Source organism: Typopeltis vanoorti, chromosome 2 (genome assembly GCF_054136105.1).
Source record: "Typopeltis vanoorti isolate ZY-2024b chromosome 2, IOZ_Tvanoo_1.0, whole genome shotgun sequence".
Taxonomy (NCBI): domain Eukaryota; kingdom Metazoa; phylum Arthropoda; class Arachnida; order Uropygi; family Thelyphonidae; genus Typopeltis; species Typopeltis vanoorti.
The window spans coordinates 158,417,241-158,439,878 of record NC_143550.1 but is presented as its reverse complement, the minus strand read 5'-3'; the positions used below and the strand labels follow the sequence as shown (position 1 = coordinate 158,439,878).

The window sequence follows — 22,638 nt, the reverse complement described above, 5'->3', positions numbered from 1 at the left end:
CTTGATCATATCCCTCTCCTCCTTCTATCAATAAGGCCAAGAAAATTGTAATTGTATTTTCTCAATCTTTCTTCATACCCAACATTCTGAGAACAGAAACAGATCGATCATCTTGGAACCCTTTCCAGTATCTTCTCATCCTTTTGAAAACCAGGTATATAGATTATTTTCACTTGGTTACAAAGTAAATTATACTTCTCAAAAAATTATACTCTTCTTTAATCTCTTATCCAAGTATGTAGTCTTATCTAAGTAAGTTGGTAGCTCAGTTGGCAGAGCAGTGGACTGTAGATGTATAACAATGCTGATATCCATAGGTTAGTGGTTCAAATCTGCCTTGCCAGAACTTTTTTAAACACCTCCATAGTGGAAGAATGATGGTACATTGCACCCTTTGATTGGAAAAGGCCTAAGTTCCATTCTCGTCATGACAATAACAATCTTTATATGTTTTTGATTTTTTAACGGTACTTGTGACATAATGATTAGAAATATATACACGTTTATACAAGAATAATGTTTAATTTGCCAAATATTTCGGTCTGAATATTACAGACCATCTTAAGTGGCTACATAGGAATAGTTTTAAAAAACAAGGTGGAATAAGAACAATTGATCATTAACACATAGAACGAGCCACGTGATGTCATATCGCTAAGTATTAGAAGAGTAAACATTTTTAAAGTCATAATTAAAGATATTAATTCAGAAATTCATATAATAATCTTAAATAACATTAGGCTAATATAGGAAATTTACAAAAAAAAAAAAAAATTAATGTGTTATCCTGATTAAACTTTCCCAAATTTTTGATATAGATATACAGTCATTATGATTCAAGTTAGGATGTTGAAGTAAGGCCTCCACACTTTCTTTAAATAAACGTTCAAATTTGTAGTGACATCTGTGTAGGAGGAGAGTCTTGGACCAAAGGATGTTGTGGCTTGTTTCTAATCCATGCTGAGCTAATCCAGATTTCTCAGGTTTGTTGTGTTGAATTGATGACTGATGCTCTTGAATTCTTTTTTCTATAGAACATCCAGTTTGTCCAAAGTAGGAAAGATTACAATTACAAGGAACTTGATACACACCAGGTAGAGACAGGGTTCAGCGTTTATCTTTAGATGAAGGAAAATGGGTGGATAATTTGTTAAAAGGTGTATAAGTGGCTGTTAAATCATATTTCTTCAGAATTCTTGAAATTGGTTCTGAAATCCCGGAAATGTAAGGAATTGGAACTTGAATCTTTGCTGTTCTGTGTTGGATTGTAAGAATCGAAAAGATGTTGTGTACTCTTTTCGGAGAAGCCATTTAGTTTCATGTGATGTTTGATAGTCGAAAGTTCTTTCTGTAATAAATGATTGAACAGTTAGTTTTGGCTCATCGGCTTAAACATTTTATGATTCCTGTTCTTTGACAAGGATGATGAGCATATTCTTTGAGAATATAACGACCTGTGAAAGTTTGTTTTCTGTAAACTGTTGTTGTAAGAATACCTGAAGGTGAATGGATGAGATGGACGTCTAAAAATGATAACTTGTCTTTTTCAATCTCCATGGTAAACTTTATACGAGGATGTAAGGAATTGATACTGCTTAAAAAGGAAGGTAAGGCATCTCTGTTGTGAGGCCATACAACCTGGTGTGTATCAACTTCCTTGTAATTGTAATCTTTCCTACTTTGGACAAACTGGACATTCTATAGAAAAAAGAATTCAAGAGCATCAGTCATCAATTCAATGTAAGAAACCTGAGAAATCTGGATTAGCTCAGCATGGATTAGAAACATGCCACAACATCCTTTGGTCCAAGACTCTCCTCCTACACAGATGTCACTACAAATTTGAACATTTATTTAAAGAAAGTGTGGAGGCCTTACTTCAACATCCTAACTTGAATCATAATGACTGTATATCAATATCAAAAATTTGGGAAAGTTTAATCAGGATAACACATTAATTTTTTTTTTTTTTTGTAAATTTCCTATATTAGCCTAATGTTATTTAAGATTATTATATGAATTTCTGAATTAATATCTTTAATTATAAATTTAAAAATGTTTTCCCTTCTAATACTTAGCGATACGACATCACGCGGCTCGTTCTATGTGTGAATGATCAATTGTTCGTATTCCACCTTGTTTTTTAAAACTATTCCTATGTAGACACTGAAGATGGTCTGTAATATTCAGACCGAAATATTTGGCAAATTAAACATTATTCTCGTGTAAACGTGTATATATTTCTAATTATTTATGTTTTTTTTTTTTCAAGTGAAGGTGAGTTAGCTGATTTCATATGGTGGTACTGTGGGTTTTTTCCTCCCAGAAACTCAGATTTTTCACCCTGCATACAAACAAATCAACTTTCAGGGCACATGCAATTTACAGAGAAAAAATATTAGTGGTGGTGGTCAGTAGATGGCATTGGTGTAGATGATGATGGCAGTAGCAGTTCAGTATTGTTGATGAAATGGTGGAGTCGGAGAGTTCTAGAGTAGGTGCCATCCCTTGATGAGTCTTTGGACTCCTTGGAGGTGTCATGTAATAGTAATAGTATATGCAAACATAGTTTGCACCTGAAGTATCTTCATGACTGAGAACTTGTAATAGAGGCTGTTGACTTCAGATCAATGGTCTTACTATCGAATAATGCTGAGCACACTTCCTTTTGGATGTAATTTTCAGCAGGTTGAATGGAAATAATTAAACACTGATTTTTTTCTTTTATGAAAAGAATGTTGTCTAATAGCAATTACTGAAATAAATATATCTTGAAAATGACTTTTTTTTGGCAAAATTCAAGTACAGTAAACCCTCGATTTAACGGACAAAATTTTCAATCTGTATGTCACATGTGAAAATCAACACCCTGTTAATTTTAAAATCCTTTTAACCAAGATTTGCTTATAATTAAATTAACAGGTTATTTTTTGTTATTAATTTCCTGTTATTTTTAACGAATTTTGGTGAATAGGCCATCATATGTTGGAAAAACACTGTAGTAATTTAGCTGACATAAATGAGTTACCGCTCATAAAACATGTTTAGCGATTAATTAGGACATGATCACACCAATCGCACTGTAATTAGTTCTTTTGTCGCATGGCGTGACTTTTTGCGGAAGTTTTATTACACACATTTTCATGACTTTAGGGAGTTAATTATAAAAAACAGCAGAATTCAAAAGTTCAAAAATTTGATAGTTTTTTCAAAGCAGGATTACCTAAAGCAAGCGCCTCAACATCGAACATTAACTTCACATTAACTTATCTAAAAGTGTGTGGAAAACAATTTTTTTGTTATTACAGTGCTAATATTGATGAATTGCAGTATAATGTTACAGATATTTTCATTTTAAAAATTTTGCGATTTAACAGTACTTTGATTTAACAGACACCCCTTAGCCCCTATTAGTCTGTTAAATCGAGGGTTTACTTATACATATACATGTCACCATGCTTACAGTTTTAAAAAGATATACTGCTGTTCCACAGTTGAAAGAATTGCAGATGTCAAATTGCCACGCTTTTTTTTTCTGATTTTGAGATCAATTCTTAAGGATCAACAAAATTATATATAGTAACTCTTCAGAAGAATTTCAACCTTAGATTTAAACTATAATAAATTTAGTTTAATCCTTTATCCAAGTGTGAGCAAACAAAGTGTGCCTGAAAATATCTTCAGGACTGAGGCAAGGTAGTACAATGCCAGGCAACTCACAGCAAAGGTGGATCAAGCTCTCAACTCCTTGTCTCATAATGCACAGCCATCTCCTTGTGAACATGTATACTGCTTTGCATTAAGGGGGGAGGAGCACTATCATTCATTACATCAATGAAGTGATACTGACCAGTTGAAGGTGAACCGGGTCTGTTGCAAGTGAGACAGACCATGGAAAAAGAAAAAATTAGTTAAAAAAGTTACATTGACAATAGATCTGAGCAAATGTTTCAAGCAATTATACAAGGAGCCTTCTAAAAGCCAACAGGAAACAAATCCAATTACAAAAAGGAATAGCAAAATAACTGATATGTGCACTGGAAAAATAAACCCTTGCATGGCCAATTTCTTCAAGATACCGAGAAAAAAATTGACATGAACAAGATGTGGCAAAGGCTACAATATGGATATATTAAAAAAAGAAACAGAAGAATTTATTCTAGCAGCTTAAGAACAGGCATTACAAACTAAAGCAATCAAAGCAAAATTTTGAACATAAATAATAATAGCAAATGCAGATTATGCGATCAGAAAGATGAGACTGTACAACATCTAATCAGTGCCTGCAGCAAGATAACTCAAACTGATTGTAAATGCTGCCATGGTCAAGTGGCTAAAATAATTCATTGTCATGCATGAAAAAATATCACTTTCCTACTTCTGATAACTGGTCGCAGCATAAAATAGAGACAGTATTGGAAAACGAAACAGCAAAAATTCTCTGATCTGACTTTCCCTTTTAGTCGTTTCCGACCACAGGTGACTTTGTAGGCATTGCTCACAAAGTATTCCTGGTGATATTTTTACAGGGTAGTTCACGATTGCTTTCTCCAACCCCTCAATTTTTATCCGGGCTCAGGACTGACATATGGCTGGGATGAATTCATGACTGTAATCCATATGTGTTCACGGGGCCGGTTTGCCTGTTCTGGGGGACGAAAAACCCGAGTTTCCAGGTGAAAAAACCTCCTACCTCTGTATGAGACCAGCTAACTAACCTTTAGTCAAAAGATAAAGGTTCCTCACGTAACTGATGGAAATCGAACCCAGGTCTCTCCAACCAAAGGGCTTCATCTATACTGACTGAGCTACAGAGGCTCTAAGAATTCTCTGGGGCTTTAGAATACAAACTGATGGGCATTTGGAACACAAAAGACCTGACATCAACAGGTTTGGATTATTGATATCACTGTATCCAGTGATAACAACATTAACAACAAAGAACTGGAAAAAAATGATTAAATATCAAAATCTGGGAATCGAAGTTGGCCAGCTGTGGCTTAAACACACGAGAGTCATCCCAATAGTTATCAGCAATTTGAAAAAAAACTAACCAACTATTTTCAAGAATTAAACATCAACAAAGTGACCCATATGATCTGCAAAAAACAGCATTACTTGGAACAATCCATATTTTCTGATGCTATGTGACAGACTAGTCTTAGATTCTTGGATAGAATCTGAATTGCTCTGTATCACCAATCAAATTGTTGTTTGAATGATATCCTGTTTTGACTGTATCCATTATTATTATTTTACTGACCTCCATTGAGTCAAAAGACTCATCATGGGATGTCAACACTAATTAACACAAAGCCTATCATACCACTCCTTAAAATCATCCATAGTCTGCACATTCACAACCATCTCATGCAATGCATTCTATGCTCTCACTACACTCTATGCCAAAAACTTACTTCTTACCCTTTTAATCACCATCTGCTTTTGCAACTTCCAAGAATGGCCTATTGTCATTGTTCCTTTCTTTCTACCATATTAAAAATGCCCTTAGTGTTAATACAATAATATCCCTTCAGCAGCTTAAATGTCTCGATCATATCCTCCCTTTGCCTTCTATCCACCAAACTCTGTAGTCCATATGTCCTCAGTCTGTTGTCATAATAAACATTGTACAGTCCTGATATCATTTTTGTTATCCATATTATCTGCACCTACTACAAAGCTACTTCATCCCCTTCAAATTCTGGTTACCAGATCTGAGCAGAGAAATCCAGATGTGGTCTAATCAAAGCTTTATACAATGGAACCAGTACACTTTTATCTTTCATGGTCAATGTTCTCCTCAACATTGCTGACATTCTCTGAGATGTCTTCACAACCTTTGCAACATGTCCTCAGAACTTCAAATCAATATTCACAATCATCTCAAGATCTCTTACTTCCTCCACGTCTTCTAGCATAACTCCACTAAGTGAATATGAAGCATCCCATCTGTGGATCCGAAATTTTAAAACCTTACATTTGAATAAGTTGGAAGTTTGCCCATACTTCCAGCTTATTCAAATCTTGAAGAGCATCAGCACTATTATTAATAACCTCCCAGACTTAACATCATCTGCAAACAACTGAACATATTCCTATAGTCCTGTGACAATATCATTGATATAAAGATCGAAAAAGTAATGGTCCCACTACTGAACAAACTCCACTTGTAACCTTCTACTCTGGAAATGCTGGAAAAACCAATGTTTTTTCCAGCATTCTTATAGCCACTATTACTCCCCTCATATTCTATCTGGCTACTGTAATATAGTGTATCCTCCCTTCATTTCTCAGGCTACTATCCTCATGAGGCCATCCCTGCAACATTGCACCTGTGCAATTCTAGTTTCCCTGTCTCGGCACACTCACTTGCCAAGAAAACAAAAGTTCTCCAAATGCCCGCACCCTTCTGTATTCAAATGCAATCCATCTCTTGCATACTGCTCTCTTCTATCCTGACATATCCACATATTCCAGACTCCTTTTCCTGCACATTCTTGATATCATCTCTACATTATCATACAGGGGTAACATGTTCACTATCTTTCCTTGGACACATTTCTGTTGCACTATGTCTAACATCAACCTCAAACCTTGTACTACATGATTCACGCTACCTCTCAGGTCGTTCATCACATTCATTACTATCATCTCCTCCATACCTTCATCTCTCTGCCTTGCCATTGCCACACTGACTTATCATTCTCCCAGGCAAGTTTTCCTTTGGCACTGTACTCTCTGCACACCAAGAATCATCGAATCTCTATACATAACACTCCAAAGAGATTCATTAATCCTTCTCTTACTAGAATCCCTGACTCTTACGGCTTGCAATCTCTCTCTCTCTCTCTCTCTCTCCCACAGTCCCTCCTCCCTCTTACCTCTCTATCCTTTGCTTACACAGTGTAACTGTTGTCTTTTTGCAATTTTCTCTTTCACTGTCTCTCCATTCTCTTGCCTTCCTTTCTCCCTTACTCTCTAATGCTGTTCTCTTACACCTACTCGTTCCTTTCATACTAGCCAACCTCTCTATCCTCCCAAGATCTTCATTCACCCTCCTCAACTCAGCCTTCTTTCTTTCCATCTCCTTTTTCAGCAGTTCTATTTCTCTCTCCACATATTCTGCTTTCAATTGCCATTCACACACACACACACACACATTCATGGCCATCAGACAAACAATCTCCATCTGCTGAACTACCCAGGCTAAATCTACATGTAGGTCTTTAACATTCTCTTTATCCTCCAACACACTACTGGCATTTGAAAACTGAAAATCACCCATTTCTCATAAATCCTGAGATCAAAACACTCATACCTTCCAGCAACTTCTACTGCCTGCATTTCATGCACACATTTCCCACTTGCACCTGCCACATTTTTAAACACAGGATGTGCATAATGCATGCATAGCAAGCTACAAAATCATCAAGTAGGTTATGAATAATGTAGTGTTTAAATGCTGAGGGAGCTCGGGCTAGTACTAAAACTGGAAACTGCCACGTTAAATATAATCGATAAATGCAGGGACAATACTGAGATAAAAAAATCCTAACTAAATACCATACAATTATACAAAAAAAAATTGTCCATTTGAATAGTGTAAACTTAAAAACAAGTACTGTCATCAAATAAATACAATATCTTAATACTTAAGACTTATCTTTTTTTTTTAACAGCTCGCATCACTAGTTGCATCCATCTTCACTCACTAGCAGCACCTCCTTCAATAATAATGTAGTCGCTGTTGAAATAAATGCTTCTAAAACCAATTTATATAATACATTACTCTTGTAGTTCCCATCTTGTGATCTCCTACTTTCATTCTGTGGCAATGGATTATCAGCTTCCTCTCTGGTTGTTCACTGCATGCTGATATGTAGATTGCTTCTTCTCATCAGTTTTTTTAATGGTAGAGTACACAACAATTTTGTACTCTGACTCATACTCTTCATCCACTAATAACTCTCATTCTCTCTTCTAACTTCAAATCTATCCATAGTTTTTCTGATGACAGTACTCTTCATTCCTTGCCTTCAAATGATAAACCTATAGTACTCAAATGATTCAAGCTTCAAGATCTTCAATGAACTGATCTTCTACACCATTTTCAAGTGATGTGAAGATAGTTTAGTGAATTTTAATGCTAGCAAAACACATTCCTGCCTTATTACCCAGAAGAAAGTTGCTACTTTGCTTTCTCTTATTTTTCCCAATGTTCCAATTTCCAGTCAAGATCAGTTTCAGTTTCTTAGGCCTTCATATCTAGCTTATCATGGCATAAACATATTACATCCATGGAATCCTCAGTCTTCAAAAAACTTGGTATTCTTTTTTTGTTCAAAACACTACTTCTCTCCTGTTTAACTCCTAACACTGTAAATCCCAAATCCAATTGACCTTAGAATGTTGTTCTCAGATTTGGGATAGTGTTTCCAAAACCTCTCTAAGAATTCTTGATTTTATACATAAGAGGACAATCCTCCTAATAGGTGAATATTTTTTTAAAAAAACTTTCTCACAGACTTCCTACAGTCACTCTCTCATAGGTACTATGCTTTTTTGTATTGTGCCTACTACAACGTATTTACCAGCATTATCTGGAGTCATGTTTTTAAGCTCAAGGGATAACTGTACCATTTGGCTTTTCAGTCATTATAGCAAGTTCACTTGGAAGAACCACACCACCACCATCTTTTAACCTTTAACAAGAAATATTAAATAATATTTAATTTCTCACACACCTCCTACAGTCACTCTCTCATAGGTACTATGCTTTTTTGTATTGTGCCTTTTTTTTAGAGTTAGAAACTGCTCATTAACATCCATATGAAATCCATATACAGTTCAACTCCAAACATATCAACCAACTTCTCATCTTCTTCTTTCATTCCATCTACCTCTGTTCTTTGGAACAGCCTTCTCATATTGTTTTTCCAAATGGACACAAACCTCAGAATTTCATTTCAAGACTAGATTATTTCTATCTCCTTAACTACTTGTCCACACACATTTCACTGCAGCAACGTTCTGTTATAGGTCTTGAAAACTCTTACATTTGTAGACTCAATTAAAAAAAAAAATGAATTTTTGTAATTTGACTATTATTATCTTCTTTTTTCTCTGTTCTACAAAGGATCAGAATTGCAGTTCATTTCAAAGATAGATCCACATATTTTTCTTATTTTTATGATTAACATTAGACCTCCATGCAGTCAAAAGACTCATTGTGGGAGGCACACATGGTTACACACAAAGCCGATCAAACTGTGCCTTAAACCCATTCAATTTATTCAATTCTAATGCAAATAAAATTCTTTCAAACTATCTCCAAAGACGTAGAAAGTATTTTAGCTTGGATATAATAAATGTTAAAGATACCAAGCTATTTTAAACCTGTTTTTTTTTACTCCATTTTCCAAGTAAGCAAACAGACAAATAATTCAAGTTTGCGCCTGCAAGTGTTGCAAGTCTAGCTGACCCTGCATGTAGTGCAAGACCAAGGCAACTCATGGTAAAAGTAGAATAAGCTCTGATCACTAATCTTAATATTTACCCTTAATGCAAAGCACATCTCCTGGAGGAGATGTACGATGCTTTGTATTAAAGGCAAGGGGCCACTACCCAGACTGGTTTCGACCTTTATTGAGGTCTCATCAGTGGGAGCCATGCTAGAAATACCAAGATTTTAGTAATACAGAGCTTATAAGTATTTTACCAGAACCAGTTACCATAAGGTGTTTTAACCTCATTAAATAAAAATCTCAGGAGGAGATATAAATGTAGAAACTATTTTAGCTTGGGTATAATAAATGTTAAAGATACCAAGCTATTTTAAACCTAGTTTTTTTACTCCATTTCCCAAGTGTCAGGGTCAGCTAGACTTGCAATACTTGCAGGTGCAAACTTGACTTATTTGTCTGTTTGCTTACTTGGGAAATGGAGTAAAAAACCAGGTTTAAAATAGCTTGGTATCTTTAACAATATCTCCAAAGACTTATGAGAATATAATGCACTTTGAAGAATGACATACATATATATATGAGGATATGCTGAAAAGTTATGATAATCACCATGAAGGAATTGATATGTCTTCTTATATATCCTTAAAGAAGAGAACAAATTATTACAAATTGATGAAGCAAAGGGATTAAAGAGTTTTTTGTTCTAGGTGTTTATCAGAAATTTTTTCAGCCTCCCCTATCATGTGTATGTGTATATATATATAGGGTTACTAAGTAATTTTATAAACTTAGTTATTTTTCTCCTAATCCCAAGTAAGCAAACAGTTAAGTTTGCACCTGAACATAGTTCAAGTCTGGTGCAACTCATAGTAAAGGTGGGAAAAGCTCTGATCACTATTCTTAGTATTTTCCATAATGTAAAGCACATCTCAATAAGAGATGTATACTGCAATACATCATTATGGGTGGGGTCACTACCCAGACTGGTTTCAATCTTTTTTGAGGTCTCCTCAGTGAGTAGCTAGACCCTAAATACCAAGGTTTTAGTAATACAGAGCCTTATCAACTTTACCTATACAAGTTGCAACAAGGTGTTATTATTTTTAATAAAAATCTCTGGAGGAGATACAGATGTAAATTAGTTTTTTTACCTTGGGTAATGTATATTAGGGTTACTAAGTACTTTTATAAACTTAGTTATTTTACTCCTAATCCCAAGTATATCAACATCTTCAAGTATCACAATCAAAGAAATATATAAAGAATTACAGAGACTTAAAATTGTAATAACAGAATAAGTACAAAAAAAAGACAATAGTGTGTTTGAAAGCAAAAAGCGAGCTTGAGTTCCAAACAAACGTATACTACGCGCTGTCGTGAGTGCGCCAATATTGAACAGAGGCAACATGTGCATCAGAGAGATTAAAACTTAGGCTGTTATTGATATGAGAAGAATCTAGAGAAATTTCTCTAGATTCGACAATCTCTCGAGTTCATCATAGCACACATGGATGTTAGAAGTTTGAGTCCAGTTCACAATGTGTTGGCGGTCTTAGTCTGAGTTAACTGAAAAAGAGAACGTGGCTAGAGAGAGCACTTGCTCTAGTCCTGTTATAGGAGATATCTCTACGGTGTTCTGCCAAACGTGGAAGGATGGATTTAGCAGTCTGGCTATAGTATGGCTTTCCACAATCACATAAAATCTTGTACACCCCTGGAAACTGAGTTGGAAGATGTTTCTCTTCAGGTTTACTAAGTATTGAACAAAGTTTTGGGAGCATAGTGAAGCAAGTTCTGAAGTTAAACTTCTTGAGAATTTTTGCCAGTTGTGGTGAAAGAGAGCTGATGTAAGGCAAAGAGATGAAGGCTCTTGGGGAAAGAAATATGTCAATTTTCTTAGGAGAGAAATCATTATTAATAAAATTTTTTTTAAGAAAAAGAAGTTCATTTTCAATTTCTGTTTCTTCTGTAAGCAAAATATTTGGTATTATTTCCACCTTAGCTCACCAAGCAAAATCTTTGCTTACAGAAGAAACAGAAATTGAAAATGAACTCCTTTTTCTTAAAAAAACTTTTATTAATAATGGTTTTTTCTCTCCTAAGAAAATTTATAAGAAACATATTTCTTTCCCCCAGTCACTCAACTACTTCTGAAGGTCCCTTTTCCCCCAGAGCCTTCATCTCTTTGCTTTACATCAGCTCTCTTTCACCAAAACTGGCAAAAATTCTCAAGAAGTTTAACTTCAGAACTTGCTTCACTATGCTCCCAAAACTTTGTTCAATACTTAGTAAACCTAAAGAGAAACATCTTCCAACTCAGTTTCCAGGGGTGTACAAGATTTTATGTGATTGTGGAAAGCCATACTATGGCCAGACTGCTAAATCCATCCTTCTACGTTTGGAAGAACACCATAGAGATATCTCCTATAACAGGACTAGAGCCAGTGCTCTCTCTAGCCACATTCTCTTTTTCAGTTAACTCAGACCAAGACCGCCAACACATTGTGAACTGGACTCAAACTTCTAACATCCATGTGTGCTATGATGAACTCGAGAGATTGTCGAATCTAGAGAAATTTCTCCAGATTCTTCTCATATCAATAACAGTCTAAGTTTCAATCTCTCTGATGCACATGTTGCCTCTGTTTAATATTGGCGCACTCACCACAGCGCATAATATACGTTTGTTTGGAACTCAAGCTCACTTTTTGTTTTCAAACATGCTATTGTCTTTTTTGTACTTGTTCTGTTATTACAATTTTAAGTCTCTGTAATTCTTTATATATTTCTTTGATTGTGATACTTGAAGATGTTGATAAATTCAACAAAACTAGTAAACTAGTAGTATCTTTTCAAATATACCATCTTTTTTTTTTTTTTTTTTTCTCTCGGTATCAGTCATTAAAGCTTTTTCATAATATTCCAACTGAGTAAAAATGAATTCTGAAAAAAAAAAAAAAAAAAATATATATATATATATATATATATATATATATACTGTGAATAAAGACTACATTTTTTTTTGTAAAAAGATAACAGAATTTATAAAAAAATGTAACATTAATAACAATAATAATAATTGAGCTAAATTCAATTTCATCTTACTAACTGAAAATGGCAGTAACTAACCTGTAACTTCGACTTGTGCAGCATTGCGAGTCTTGCCCTCATCATTTATAGCTACTACAACGTATTTACCAGCATCATCTGGAGTCATGTTTTTAAGCTCAAGGGTAACTGTACCATCTGGCTTTTCTGTCATTATAGCACGTTCGCTTGGAAGAACCTCACCACCATCTTTTAACCTTTAACAAGAAATAAAGAACCAAAAGGCTTCACTTCGGCGATGTTAAAATTATTTAAATTAAGGGGATGTTTAATCCCACATTATTTCAAAGCTGAATAAGAAAACTCTAAGATAGAATATTAAATAATATTTATTATTATTTTAATATTAAATATCTTCAGAATAATACATTTATCAAAGTACTTCCTATGATGGAATATATTTAGAAAATATATCTTATATTCTTAATTATATGAAGAGCCACAGGCTTCAATTCGGCAACATAAACTTATTTAAGTTAAGGGATATTACATCCCATATTGTTTCATAGCCGAATAAGAAACTCAAAGAGTTTCATGCCGAATATAGTAAATATATAAAGTTCAGCGAGTTCAAGCATAAGCCAATACCTGGATAGTGTTACAACTGACCCTTTAGGGAGTGCAACACTGAGGCAACTCATGGTAAGGGTGGAGCAAGTTCCAATCACTATTCTTGATATTTCCCCATAATGTGAAACCTAGCTCCTAGGAGCTGTATTACTGTTCTACATTATGAGTGAGAGAAGGTCACTACCCAGACCGGTTTCAACCTTTATTGAGGCCTCATCAGTGAGTAGGTAGACCTAGAAATACCAAGTTTGTAGCAAACAGAACTTACATATACCCTACCATGAGAACTGCCAAGAAGGTGTCCAATAAATTATTAATTATATGAAGAGCCAAAGGCTTCAATTCAGTGACATAAATTTGATTTAAGTTAAGGGATATTACATCCCATATTGTTTCATAGCCGAACCTCAGTGTTGCACTTCCTAAAGGGTCAGTTGTAACACTATCCAGATATTGACTTACGCTTGGACTTGCCGAACTTTATATATTTACTATATTCGGCATGAAACTCTTTGAGTTTCTTATTCGGCTATGAAATAATATGGGATGTAATATCCCTTAACTTAAATATCTTATATTCTTTTTAAAGTCTGTCTGTCAGGAACATAACTTCTTAAAAATAGAAATGAAAGGGAAAGGATTAAAGAAAAAATTTCCATCCAATAATAATTTATTTATTTTTTTTAAAGAATCATACAAATATTTGTGATCTAACCTGAACATGATAAATATATTTATGGAGAAGACACATAGCCTTTATGAAATGCAGAGAATTGATTAGAGCTTTTGACCTAGTGTCCAATCTCTACTTTCTTCCGGTGCACCCCATAGTCCAACTCCATATAAAATGAAAGAGGGTAGGTTTGCAATTTGGGATGTGGTTGACCAAACTGAATTCTACATTGGATTAAACAAAAAATGAAATAATGCTAAAATAGGATAAAATGTTAGCAAAGATAGGCTGTCACCAGTTGAACATAGGGCCCTACTCTTCATATAAATTATGTTGGAGGTTTAATGGATTTTTTACAACACTCAAAAAGAATTAAAATAGAATTTAATACTTCCTATATTTCGTCCTAGTCACTAGGACATCTACGGGGATTACAAAGACAATTAATGTAACATGCACACAAAAACTTACAATACTAAGCCCAACCACGTGGGTGACACTAAAGTCCTATCTAGGTGGAGTGCCCTCTAAGGGCAGTAGTAGGCGGCCTGGAATGTAAGGTGGGACCTCTGGTGATGACTGTTTCCCAAATCTTCGGAAGCTTAATGCAACCGTATTTGTTAAGATATGGTTGGTTTCTGAGAGCTGCTGCTGCTTCTAAGAAAAGTCTTTCTTTCTTGAATTTGCTGTGGTGGAGCATGGTGGTTTTCTTCCATGATACTCTGTGGGTGGTGTCCAAAACATGGTCAGCCAAGCCTGAATGGCCATAGTTGTGTTTAACGATGTACGACTTGTGTTCCTCCAGGCAGATGGATGCTGATCTGCCTGTCTGTCCAAAGTACGCAAGCTTACAGGAACAGGGTACTTTGTAAACTCCAGGCAGAGAGAGAGGAGGGAGCTGATCTTTCGTAGAATGGATAAGGGTAGCCAGTTTGTGGTAGGGCTTATATGCTGTGTGTAGGTTATACTTTTTTAGTATCTTGGCTATTTTTTCCGAAGTACCACGGATGTAGGGTATGGTGATGGCATTTTTAAAATCTTGTTGACGAGAGGGACGGGGAATGGGGGAGGAATTGATTATTTTTTTGATGCTGTGTTCGCTGTAGCCATTGGAGAGGAAAGTTCTGTGTATGTGGTTAAGCTCAGTAGTGAGGGCAGTTCCACTGGAACAAAGATTGTGGGCTCTCTTGGTAAGGGTTTTAATGATGCCATATTGTTGTGAGGGGTGGCGGTGGGAGAGTTTGTGAATGTATCTGCCTGTGTGTGTGGGTTTTCTGTATACAGTGAAGGCAAGTGTATCATTAGGCAGGCGCGTGACTAAGGTGTCTAGGAAGGGTAAACAATTGTTCTTTTCCTTTTCCATAGTAAACTGGATTCTTGGATGTAGGCTATTGAGATGACCGAGGAAGGAGTCTAACGTGTCTGGGCCATGAGGCCAAATAGAGAACACATCATCTACATATCTTAGCCAGATAGAAGGTTTGAGTGGGGCTGAGTCTATGGCTCATTTTTCGAAATCTTCCATATAGAAATTGGCAAGGGGGGGGGTGAGAGGGGGGAACCCATGGCAGTTCCCTCTATCTGCTTGTAGATTTTTTTATTCCAAGAGAAATACCCAGAGTTGAGGGCGAAGGAAAAGAGATCTAAGATGTCAGAGGGAAAAACGTTTTCTAAGAGAGATAAAGTGTCAGTTAAGGGAATATTGGTAAACAAGGAGGAGATATCAAAGCTTACTAATATGTCTGTATTATTCAAGGTTAAATTTTCTGTGAGGGCTTTAAAGTGGGTCGGGTTTTTTATATAGGAAGCTGAATTTCCGGTGAGGGGGGACAGAGAGTTGGCCAACTGTTTAGACAGTCTGTAACAAGGTGCATTGGTGGCATCTACTATAGGCCTGAGTGGGGAATTAGGTTTGTGGATTTTTGGTAAACCGTATATTCGGGGGGGAAGGGAGCAGAAAGGTTTAAGTTTTTTCGTAACGTCAGGGGGCCAGGAGGTTACTTTTTTAAGTAAGATTTTTAATTTCTTAACTTGCGTTTTTGTGGGGTCGTGTTCTAGCGGGATGTAGGTAGCGCGATCGTGGAGGATAATGTTCATTTTACGATTGTATTCGCTGGTATTAAGGACAACTGTGGCATTACCTTAATCCACTCTGGTGATGACGATACTTTTTTCTTTGCGTAGTTTCTGGAGAGCCATGCGTTGGGAATAAGATAAGTTACTTTTTGGAGGCAAGGAGTGAACGAGGATGTTGGCTACGTCGAGTCTGATGTTGTTGGCTACCTCCGACAGTAAGCGACCGATCCCCCGTTCGACGTTAACCATTACATCGAGCACCGGCACTTCTTTCGGGGCGACGTCCTTCCTCGGTCATCTCAATAGCCTACATCCAAGAATCCAGTTTACTATGGATAAGGAAAAGAACAATTGTTTACCCTTCCTAGACTCCTTAGTCACGCGCCTGCCTAATGATACACTTGCCTTAACTGTATACAGAAAACCCACACACACAGGCAGATACATTCACAAACTCTCCCACCACCACCCCTCACAACAATATGGCATCATTAAAACCCTTACCAAGAGAGCCCACAATCTTTGTTCCAGTGGAACTGCCCTCACTACTGAGCTTAACCACATACACAGAACTTTCCTCTCCAATGGCTACAGCGAACACAGCATCAAAAAAATAATCAATTCCTCCCCCATTCCCCGTCCCTCTCGTCAACAAGATTTTAAAAATGCCATCACCATACCCTACATCCATGGCACTTCGGAAAAAATAGCCAAGATACTAAAAAAGTATAACCTACACAGCATATAAGCCCTACCGCAAACTGGCTACCCTTATCCGTTCTACGAAAGATCAGCTCCCTCCTCTCTCTCTCTGCCTGGAGTTTACAAAGTACTCTGTTCCTGTAAGCTTGCGTACTTTGGACAGACAAGCAGATCAGCATCCATCCGCCTGGAGGAACACAAGTCGTACATCGTTAAACACAACTATGGCCATTCAGGCTTGGCTGACCATGTTTTGGACACCACCCACAGAGTATCATGGAAGAAAACCACCATGCTCCACCACAGCAAATTCAAGAAAGAAAGACTTTTCTTAGAAGCAGCAGCAGCAGCTCTCAGAAACCAACCAAATCTTAACAAATACGGTTGCATTAAGCTTCCGAAGATTTGGGAAACAGTCATCACCAGAGGTCCCACCTTACATTCCAGGCCGCCTACTACTGTCCTTAGAGGGCGCTCCACCTAGATAGGACTTTAGTGTCACCCACGTGGTTGGGCTTAGTATTGTAAGTTTTTGTGTGCATGTTACATTAATTGTCTTTGTAATCCCCGTAGATGTCCTAGTGACTAGGACGAAATATAGGAAGTATTAAATTCTATTTTAATTCTTTTTGAGTGTTGTAAAAAATCCATTAAACCTCCAACATAATGTCTTCACAGCACTTAAGCCTCTACACAAGAATTCTTCATATAAAATTTTTTGATGAAAAGGGCAAGTGCAAAATTTAAGCAATCAAAGTAATAAGTATCAATGAAAAAGAAATAGAACTAGCAGTCGAATTAAGGAAGTATCATATTAACATAATTGGTTTTACCATGATTAAGACAACAAAGAAACAGGTGAGATTCTCCAAAATAATAATTATAAGATGTTAATATTCATGCAATGGTGATGTGGAAAGGAATGGGTAGATACAACATTAACCTAAACATGAAGATATGCATATTGAACCCATGAAGATGATATATTCATGCATTCAATATGCATTCAAACTGCTTCTCATTCAAATGATTGAATGAGAGGGAGTTTCAAACAGAGTTATGTGGAGAAATGGAAAATGAATAATTAGACTTATTTGTGCCTATGGTACCAAACATGGTCCTACTAAAAAAAGAGGCCAAGAAAATTTTCAAATCATTAGATTAAGGCAGACATAAAGAAAAGGAAAAGAGAGTTCTTGGTGAGGATCTACACAGCAGAGTAAGAAATGAATACTAGATATATAGAAACATAATGTGAAAATTTGGAGAAAAGCAACAACATAACCAACACATTTTCTAAACTTCAAATTTCTATCGATCATCATTCCAAGATCCCTTGCCTCCTCCACTACCTCTAGTACAGTTTCACCAACAAAGTCTCTCACCTCCTGTCAGTGGATCCCAAATTTCAGGTCTCACTTTTAGTTGCATTAATGACATCCCATTCATTTGTCCACCTTTCCAGCTTGTACAAATCCTCCTGTAGTTTAGCAGGATTCTTACTGATAATTCTCCCGAGCTTCACATAATCTGGAAACAACTCAATATCTCTCTGCAATCCAGTTACAATATCTATAAAAGTTAAACAGTAAAGGTCCTATTTGGCTTTCTGAAACTCCACATGACCTTCTCTCTTTCTCTCTCTCCCTGCTATGCACTCATACACACTACTATATATATCAGACAGCCAATTTCCAATCCAGTTCACTATTCTGATACCTAAACTAATCTGATATTATTGCAATTTAAATATCAGCTTATCATATGATACCCTGACAAATGCCTTTGCTGGAGCACCCTGAAAAGGCAAAATCATAAAATTACTTTAAATATAAACTATGAATATTACAAGAGAATTGCTAACAATTTGTATATGAGAATCTTTGCTTGTTTCACTAACATGTCAACATAGACTTGATTTGATTTTGATGATGATGCCAGTAACATAAGCTAAAAAACATGGATATCTTCTTAAAATAAATAAGAAATATATTTAGATATAGCATATCATAGTCCTAATCACAGACACCTACAAGAAAGAAATTAATCAAAATACAAACTATTACATATAAAATGGTTCACAAGAGAAGAATCAGCAGAACAAGAAATAAAAAAAGGAAAAGCTAGAGGGGAAGGGGGACTAGGAAAATTATTATTAATATACAGAAACCTCATTGATGGCAATTTCAAGCAAAGTGATATCAGAAACATTGAAATTTGAGATATTGAACAATGAAATTTATTTGTGCCTACGGCCTCACAGGTTCTACTAATAAAGAAGTGAAGTTGAGTTGTTAAAGATGACAGCTGGCATAAAGAAAAAGTTCATTCCTGTTGACAATATAAACAGAAGAGTAGGAAATAAACACCAGGTATATAGAAAAGATTTGGGAAAATGTGGAGAAAAGACCAAATATAATAATAATAATAATAATAAATCCAACAGATACTTATCATTATTGTTCAGAACATAGACTAGTCATTACTAATACCATGTTCTAACATAAACATGTGCAAAAATTTACATAAAAAGAGGATACAAGAAATAATAAAAGACGCATTAACTATGATAATGTGAACAGTGATATCCTCCTGCTGGTTCAGGATACAAGAGTAGTAACATAAGAGATTTGAAACAGGAAGTGATTACTATTTCATTCTGAGTAGGATAAAATTAATTTTATATTCATAAGAAAAATATTTACAAAATAAAAATAAAAATATCAAAGGTGAGCAGCTGGTTAGAGGCGAACTGTAGACTGACACATACAAATATTATTCTAGGAAACATAAAAGAGCTTAAAAACAAAAATTATAGAGGTTTAGTGGCAGAAAGAAAACAATTCAACCAGAGATACATGCAGTGAAGTCAACTGCAAGGACAGAAAAAAGCAGAAATCTGCGATGGACTCAGGAAGTTAAACAACCAGTCATGATAAAGGAGAAAGTGTATTGAACGTCCTTAGCAAATAAGTCAACATGTTGTGCTCAGAGAGTATACATAAGAAAGTGTAAGAAAGTTCATGAGATTGTGGGAAGACTGGTAATAATATAGAAGGTAAATATCAGGAAGCTTGTGAAATGTTCTTGGGTCTACAAAATGTAGGAAAGAGTACAGTAAAAGGAATCAGAAATGATAAAGGTGATATGAAAACTAAGAATATAATTCTAGAACTCTGGAGTAATTATTTGAAAGATTTTCAAATGCAACAAGCAATGAAAGAACAGTAACAGAAATTATTCAAGAGGAATTCAGTCAGGAGTACATATTAATACTTGAAGTAGAAAACACCATCAAAAACTTGGCATGTGGAAAATGAAATAACTAGATTGTCAGGATAAGATTTTCACTTTAAGACAAGTAGTTGAGAATTTATTATTATTATCATTATTATTACCATAAGACCTCCATTGAGTAAAAAGACTCATCAAGGGAGATCCACACTTGCATGCAAAAAGATAAAATTATGCTTTAAATACATTCTTATACTAGAGATTACAAATATGAGATTTCTGAGAAAAATCAGGGGAATGAAAAGATGGCATCAGTGGCAGAATCATATTAAAAATGAAGATATTAGGAAGGAACTTGATATTGTTAGCATTCAGGTATGTGTCAGCAGAAGTAATCTGAGGTGGTATGGTCACTTAGACAGAATGGGAGAGAAAAGGTTAGGAAATCAGGTGTTAGCTGCCAGTCCCAATTGGGACACAAATCTATGATTCTGAGATTACAAGCTGCATGATCATGGTTGGAGAACTGGAATAGCATCCCAATTCTCCAACCAGTAAATGGATTTCAGCAACCAGTGTGAAACCACCACCCTGCTTGTGAGAGGCCTAAAGTGGGTGAATCACCAAATCAATCACCAAATTCTAAGTTTATCTAATCCTTAGATCACAAACAGCATCCAGAATGTGAATGTGCTTCAAATTTCCAACCTTTTATGGACGTGGTTAACAGAAAAAAAAATCTGTTTAAGTAATCATGCTCTTGAATGCTAATGATGTTATGTTCCTTCGTCATTCACCAAACATATGTAAACTCATTTTATTATTTCCATAATTAATTTTCACTTTCCACTAAAGGTGTAATAATAAGAGTCCAATTAAGCACACATAGACACATGAAATTCATGTGTGTGCATGGGTGTGTGTATATATGCAACCTGAAAATAGAGTCAAAGGTTTTAACCAATATGTCATCCCAGTTAAGACAAATGGATCAGAGACATGGCCAATAACCAAACAAATATTGGACAGGATGAGGAAAGCTGAATGTAGAAAGGGGAGAGTAAGAAAGTCATGCTAAACACCAGAACTACAAGACAAAATAAAGAATGAAGATATAAGAAAAGTAAAAAAAAAAGGGTTGGATATAGAGAAAGGGATTTTAAAATTAAAATATAAATAGATGGAAGATTCAGATAGATGAAAAGTGAGCAATGGACAAAGTTAATCACACAGTGGCATCTATATGAAGGAAGATGAATGCCTAGAAAAGATATGGAACGATAACCTAATGGAAATGACTGGAGAATGTTGGCATTAGGAAGCCTTCAACTGAGAAAGATGGAGATGAATGGCCTATAACTAAAAATAGTTATAAAAAAGTGCTTAGAAGAAGAAAGAAAAAATAAAAATAGTGTATATACAGTATATGTATATATATCCTACCATTTAATAGTAGGCCTTGGTTCACCAGTTACAACTGCTTCTAGTTTCAGTGTTTCCCCTTCCATCACTTCAGCAGGACTTAAACCTTTCAGAAATTCTGGTTTCTTTCCTGGAGCTTCAATTAATGCAGGTACAACTGCAAGATAATGAAAAGTGAGAAACAATTAAATTAACTAAGCAAAGCTTCTCTGTTTGTATTAACCTTGGAACACTGAACAGTCATGAAAATTAAGATGCCTAGTCATATAACCTACATTTTTCAGTACTTCTGTCATATTTTTAAAAATAAATTTGAAATTTCTAGTACCCTCAAATCGCATTTATTATTGCAATAATTTTTCATGAAAAGCATGGTTATGAAATTTATGTGTGGTTTACAGTATTAAATTAATACTGGCAAAAAAAAGTAAAACAATTTAATAAATCAATGACTAGTTTCATTCAACACCACTGTGTACTTATTCAGATTGATACAATAAACACAAATATAAAAAGGCAAACATGGAGATTTCTAAATAACAAACCACCGTTTTAAAAAAAAAAAAATCATTCAAAACACACACAGCTAAATGTAGGAATGAGATATCATCAGATGGGTCATTGTTACAGGATATAACATATTTTGTCTCATAGCCTAATCATCAATTTGTAAATCATTTATTGCACTTAGGCAGACATCATATCATTTCACTAGCCACTTTAAATTTGTGTACATAAATCTTCAATTCTATGTATGGTATTTTTGTGATTTGCCAATTAATGGTTTTCAGTGGTAGTGTGAAAGGTCAAAACATATTTATATTCTCATTTTTTTCTCCGCATCTCTGACATGTTTGAGGTCTAAAAGCAACTTTTAAGTTATGTTATTGTAGGACTTTTATTATTATTATTATTACTATTATTATTATCATAAAAGGAGTTAAGACGCTCATCATGGGAGTCCTGCTTAAATACACTAACTGTTCCTGCACTCACTACGCTCTCAGGCAATGTATTCCAATCACCCACCACTCTCCATGAAAACAATCTACTCCTCACTCCGACCTTATACAGCTTTCAGGAATTATTATTATTATTATTACGGGAGACTCCAAGGAGTCATTAGACTCATCGAGGGAGGCCCTAAACATAATGTCCATCACAACTATTTGACATTCACACAGTATCTATCATACTTTGCCTTGAACTCATTCACTGTCATAGCACCCACAACAGACTCAGGCAGCTTATTCCGCTCATTCACCACTCTAAAAGTAACAAACCCAGCTCTAACACCCTTACTAACCACACTCTTGCCCAGCTTCCATGGATGTCCCCTAGTCCTCCCACCACCAGTCCTGTTCTCAAAAATATCCTCTGAATTAA

At 35.5% G+C, this 22,638-nt stretch overlaps 1 protein-coding gene across 1 annotated transcript in view; it reads right to left on the bottom strand.

Moving 5' to 3' along the window:
- The window catches only part of LOC150109564 (protein Obscurin-like), a 1,271,613-nt gene that overhangs the window by 419,292 nt on the left and 829,683 nt on the right, over window positions 1-22,638 (bottom strand). The window contains exons 62-63 of the mRNA XM_090402667.1: window positions 21,274-21,409; window positions 12,597-12,772 (exon numbers count right to left, since the gene is read on the bottom strand). Coding sequence (XP_090258793.1) covers window positions 12,597-12,772; window positions 21,274-21,409 — 312 coding nt within the window. The remainder of the gene's footprint in view (window positions 1-12,596; window positions 12,773-21,273; window positions 21,410-22,638) is intronic.